The sequence below is a fragment of the Corvus kubaryi genome, unplaced genomic scaffold (assembly GCF_017639235.1).
Source record: "Corvus kubaryi isolate FWS band 111438036 unplaced genomic scaffold, C.kubaryi_AGA036_p1.0 138, whole genome shotgun sequence".
NCBI classification, from domain to species: Eukaryota; Metazoa; Chordata; class Aves; order Passeriformes; family Corvidae; genus Corvus; species Corvus kubaryi.
The window spans coordinates 6,681,913-6,687,912 of NW_024580672.1; the positions used below are offsets into that span (position 1 = coordinate 6,681,913).

The 6,000-nt window shown below is 39.3% G+C and overlaps 1 protein-coding gene across 4 annotated transcripts in view; it reads right to left on the reverse strand.

Annotated features, from left to right (window-relative positions):
* The window catches only part of ERCC6 (ERCC excision repair 6, chromatin remodeling factor), a 52,845-nt gene extending 46,925 nt beyond the window's left edge, over positions 1 to 5,920 (reverse strand). For 2 of the 4 annotated variants that reach the window (XR_006014523.1, XM_042018878.1), the window contains exons 1-2: positions 4,607 to 5,076; positions 2,051 to 2,171 (exon numbers count right to left, since the gene is read on the reverse strand). Coding sequence is in view for 3 of the 4 variants with exons in the window: in XM_042018878.1 (XP_041874812.1) it covers positions 2,051 to 2,171; positions 4,607 to 5,076 (591 nt within the window). In the remaining variant the exon portion in view is untranslated. Of the gene's footprint in view, positions 1 to 2,050; positions 2,172 to 4,606; positions 5,077 to 5,590; positions 5,765 to 5,821 lie in introns of those variants that run through there. The other 2 variants (XM_042018879.1, XM_042018880.1) reach the window with 2 other exon arrangements.
* Positions 5,921 to 6,000: the final 80 nt, after the last annotated feature.

Consider the following 6,000-nt stretch of genomic DNA (forward strand, 5'->3'; position numbering starts at 1 on the left):
AAGATCAGACTGTTTACACACACAAAATTCATGTGCATACTGCATTTTTATGTACATTTCTTAAGGTCATTTTATGAATGTGTTGATTCCAGGAAGCCCATCAAAGCAGATTGCTAAGATGTACAGAGAACACCAACAGATTTGTTCATGATTGCGAGACTGGGTTCATGATTACTAAGCCACAAATAACAGCTCTAAGATTTACTAAGATTTCTTTATCATCCCAGATGTTTTGGAATGTTTTGTTACAATGAAACTGAAATTGTAAGTGAGTCCAACATCCTGACAGGTGTTGGCATACGGTTAAGGGCTAATTTAACAGCAAAAAGTAAGTGCAATGACTTCAAAAGATCAATGTTACAGATGATGTGAGAAGTTTACTACTGCTAAGAAAAGAGTTCTTAGCTAATAATTCTTCTGTTACATCTTTTATCTGACTGTAATATCCTCAACAGTGCATTTACTTGTGATGTTATGATTCCTAGGTGTTGCTAATTTTCATTTGTGAAACAAAACATTCCAACCAGTAAAACAAAGACTCAGACAATGTAACCTTCCACATTTGTAACTCTATGCTTTGGAAGTATTTCCTTACCTAGAGAGGCACATGCTTCAGTAAAAATCAAGTCCATTACAAAATGAGCAATTTTTTTTTTCTTTTGATGAAGGATAGTTCACTATCTTGCCCATGCCTTCACGTAGCACTTTTCAAAACACAAAGAGCAACTGTATTCATGTATGGTACAATATAGTATCTCTTGTGTATGCATGTATCCTTGCTACCAGAGTACTTTATATCATAAAACACGCCCTGTATGTCAGCTCTAAGGAAACAGTTGTCTTGTACCAGTCATCAGTTTCCCATTTGTCTCAATAACAGAAGAATTCAGTCATCTTTAGCAATTTTCTTTAAATACTACAAAAGGAAGAGTACTAAAAAGCACTTTCCATGCAACAAGTAGCTCAAGACCAGATTTAAATACACTGCCTGCCTGCAAAACACTCTTCAAGTTATTAGAACCACTGGCCTATAATTTTCAAAAGGAGATTTTTTTTCTTTTACTTCAAAGATGGTTAACAACAAACTTGCAAGGAGGTCTGAACTTCCCCTGCAACTAACATGTAAATTTCTTCAAGCAATATGAGAACATGCAGAATAGTAATCATTCTTTAATGGTAACTCTGGTTTAATGTATTCCTTCCTACTACTTCCAGCTATGTTTTTCTAGTCCTTTGCCACTGCTCAGTACTGTCCCCACCACTCTCTTAATAGGCTAACTTATGAGCACAGTGTTATCCAAGCTGCTGAAATTATCAAGGTTAAAAAACTACAAGTGAATGAGTCAGTGGCAAGACTGGGCTGTCTGAGGGCAAAGGACAATAAGTTTCACAGTCAGGTTTATAATTAGAGGAAGTATTAGGGTGAACTTTCAGCAGACAGTGAGCTGATCAAAGGTGCTGCATTCCTGAGTAGCAGAAATTTCTCTTTGCTGAAATCTCCTCCTACTCACAGCTGTAGAGGTCCATTGCCTACACTACCCTGGTGCCAGCTAGACTGATTGCTCTACAGCTCCCTTAACTCATTACTATGGCAGAAAAAAGCTGCAGCAGTTTCTGACAGAACAATGAGTTAAAGAGGCTCACAGAAGGAAACTGTGTATTGGCAAGATACAGATAATGAAAGAGGATTAAGGAAAAGAACACAGGGAAGGAAGACCATGAGAGCTGAGATTTAGTTAAACTACTGAATCATGCCCTAACAAGGCTTTGTTAATTCTTCAAATACTACTTGGAGGGTTTCAATTAAATTCATGCAAATCAATCTTCTGAGCAGGTCCTAAAACTTTAGTTTTACATCTTGTTCCAAACCTTAGAATAAAAATCACCACTTAAAATTCTTTAAATTAGCATGAAACCATTTCAAAGGAAAGGAACAGCAATTCTAGACTGACTCTGAACAATATAATTAAGAATTATATCACAAAAGCCAAACCTTAAGACAAAGCACGAACTAAGTATTATAAAGAGGAAATCACTGTAATTCAATTACCTTGTTATATTTTTGCCGTTTTACTGAATCTAGTTTTCTGTTAATATTTTTGTTGTCAGCAGCTTGAGGTGAAAGTTCCTCAATAATTTTATTTATGTGTCTCAGAGATGTTGTACATGATCTAAAAAAACAGTAAGATTGCAATAAACTGGTAAATTCCAGAAAGAAAAATAGCACATTCACAATTCAGACAATTTAGAAATTCCAGGAGATTTAAGGTAAGACTTAAAAAGCTCTAAAGCATATTATATTTAAACAACATTGGAAATACTAAACACTTTAAAAAGTTGTACGTTATAAAATATTTAACTAAATTTTGCTAATACTAAAATTCCAGAAGAAAGAAAACTGAACAACCACTGTAATATTTAGTATTCAAAACTTACAAGTCTGATGATGCCAAACAAGAGCAGTTGTTTTCATTATTCAAGGTAAACAAAACATTAAACAAAAATATAAATGGGAAATCCCATGATTTCATTTGCTAAAATGTTTCTAATGGTTTGATGCCAATATATAAGGAAACCTGTATTTTTTACCTTTTACACAAAAAGTAGATTACAAGATAAAAATGGAACTTCATGAGACAGACTAGCTCAAAGAATTAAAAGAACATCAACATTAAACTTCCCTTACTCACACACTACCATTTTTCATGTTTCCATTTACAATATGAAATTCAAGAACCACTAGCTACAACCTAATATCATGTTTCTGCTGTTGAATTCATTTGCAAGGAAGGAACTGCCTGACCATCAGAAGCAACAACCTTAGGTTTGTTAATTCACATATCAAAATATTTCATAAGGATGTACAAATTAGAATCTCAAAGCATTACGAAAAAAGTCAAAGAGAACTGTTCACAACACCTGCAAAGCAGCCATTATTCCCCCCAATTGCAAGGAGAAGCACTAAGGAAGTCTCCTCAGTTGTCGGGGAGGAAATTGTTGGGCCACACTTACCTCCAGCTCTAATGTGGATTCTACCACTGTTACCCTTCCTAGGAGACATATTCTACCAGCTCCCCAGCAATCACTGCCATCTTCTCCACTCGCTTTCAACATTTTTGAACCACCCCATCCCATTTCTCACTCTCCAGTCATGCTGCTTTTCAGTACACCTGCATCCTCCTGCACATCTCCTAATTTTGGCCCTTGCTTCCTTGGCCCTCTTGACAATATCTTCTTCCACAAAACTTTAATTAACAGGACTTCGGGATTTGAAGAGGATTTAACTTCAAACATTCTGCTTAAATTTGTGCGTATATTATAGAATGATGCAGCTTCTACTATGAACTCTGTGCCAACTACTCAAAAAACACTTATTGCCTGATTTTTTCTCTAGTCATGCATTCACTGTGCTACAGGATTTTAACCAATTCTATCACCCTTTACCCATGTCTAAGTTTTGTTAGTCCCTCTGCTCAAAGTCAGCTATACCTGTTAATTTTCTCAAAAATCAACTTTCAGATTGTCACATTACATCTTATGCAAACAACGTTCTGGAAACCTGCATAAACTACTTGCATTCTCTCTTGTAAATCTTATTTTACGACTTGAAATGAAAGGTGAAAATAGAGGGGTAAGAAAAATCATAGGATGCTTCTGGAAGAAAAATGGGAAAACATAAACTAATTAACAGTGCTGTGCACCACATAATCTAATTGTAATGGTTATGCTGCTCCATTCTTCCTCTCAATACCATCTTACTCATTATGTTCTTCTGCTCCATAACACCTGAAATTAAATTTCAGTGTTGCATACTTATTTAATTTCACATCTCCACACCCAAACTGGAAAACTAATGAAGTGCATAACATTAAGCATAAGAAAGCTGTGCGAGCTCACACAGGTAACTGAGGCCTACAGCACTCCCAAGCACTGAAAAAACACCATTAATGCAATACAGTGAAACATACCCAGGTAGAATAATTTACCTGCAATAGTCCACACATTAACTCTACAATGAGACTAGAAGCAGAAAGGGAGATAAAATTTAAAAGATTAGCAGCTCCTATTCCTCAAAGTCTTCTACTATCAATAGTATTGATGTTACTTAAGCATTTGATTTCTTTCAAGGTGCCATTAAGTACTTCCTACAAACACTTGTGACAAGGGTGTTATGGTTGCAGGAGATTCACGAGGTGGAGTCATCCAAGTTACAGAAGGAACATAACCCGAAGCACGTAACTCCATCAAACATACAGAATTGAGGAAGTGACACTTTTTCTGACTAACTTTGAATAACAGAGTATAATGCCATTCTCCACTGCCCAGAAAACAGATGCATCTTGGTGAGGTAGGAGACACAGCAGAAAAAGGAGATGCACTCTGTCACCTTGATGCATGACTAGAATAGTCAAATAAGAGCAATGAAGCACTGTCTGATGTGAAAAATATTTTCTTCATTTTTAAAAGCTGAGTGACTCCAAAGAGTACATATGATCTAGTGCTTTCAAAACCTCTTTTCCTCTTTCAGATTTTAAAAACATGAGATACCAAGTCTCACTATATCATCAGTAGCAGAAAGGAACAGTAAGAAAAAAAACCAATTTACCTTAAATCCTCCAGTACTGACTCATATTCTTTTGATGCATTAGCTATTTTTGCTGCTTTAGTTGCTTCATTAATTGCATTATCTACTTGCTGAAGAACTCCTTGCTCCAACACATCCTGGTCATAGACATCAACTCCTAAATCTTTGAGCTCAGCAGCATGTGCACTACATGAGACAGACTGAATCTGCTGCCTGTTGATCTGTAAAAGGGGATGTCCTCTTCTGGGCATCTCCAAAGGAACAGCCATGGAAGTGGAAGCCTGGCTGTCAGAGTTGGGAATTCCAATACTATTACCCACTCCATTGTCACAAATGCCATTTTCCTGCCCAATTCCCAATTCCTCATCATTATGCAGGCAATTATTGCTTGAAGTAGTGGCAGACTCTTGTTCTTGGATACTGTCTGGCAGATGACTCTTGTCTGTTGGCATCCTCTGCTCAAAGGCAACAAAGAAGAAGCACATTATCATAAGAACATTCACACATAGAAAGCTCCTCATGAAGACCGTGACCCCCCCAAAAAGTAAGCAAACCAATAAGCATGTTGATGATAAATTCTTGTTTCAAAACACCTGATAGTCTACTTCTCCATGAGTCCTCCCTGCAGAGGCATCTCCACACCAACTTCCACAATCAAAAGAGTAGCCAAAACCTCTCAGAGATAACTATGTTTAACCCTCCAATGTCTTTCCGACGTTGATATAAAGACAAATAAGACAACATGTAAAAATTACTCTCCTTGCCACATAGTGAACTCAGTCTTGTGCGTCAATGCTCATGGTCCAGAAGACTGTGACATAACAAAAAACACACGCAACTTAACATATCCAAAACCCAAAAATACAACTTTTTGAAACAAGTCAAGGCTTGCCATTGAAAGCACTAATGAGTGTAGTTAGCCGTAAGCTTTAGTTTGACGATTCAGCTTTAAAGTGGAGAATAAAGCACCTTAGTTCTCAGAAAATTAATGCTGGACTAACTTACTAAGGCAAGCCTGGAGCTGGTATGGTTCAGCAACCTCTCCTAGCATGGCAGCCTCAGCAGCTCAGCATGGATCTCAGTCCCGGCTCACAGTTTTCTCCCATCCGCCCGGAACACGCCCGCACCTGCTCGGTCCTGCACTCAGGCCCGGCCCCCGCCCCCTGCGAGGAACCGCGGGGCCCTTTGCTCCGCCTGCACCAAGCGGTGCCGGGGCAGAGCGGGCGCTTCACCCACCTCTGTGTGCGGGCGGGCGCTGCGCTGGCACGGGGCCGCCGGCCCGAGGTTGTCTCCGCCGCGGCGGGCGGCAAGGCCCAGCTGGGAACGGCACGCGCGGGGCTCCGGGAGGCGCCGGCTCCCGGCGGGCAGGGCCCGAGCCGCGGCCCCGCAGCGCAGCGGGAGCGGCAGCGCCGGGC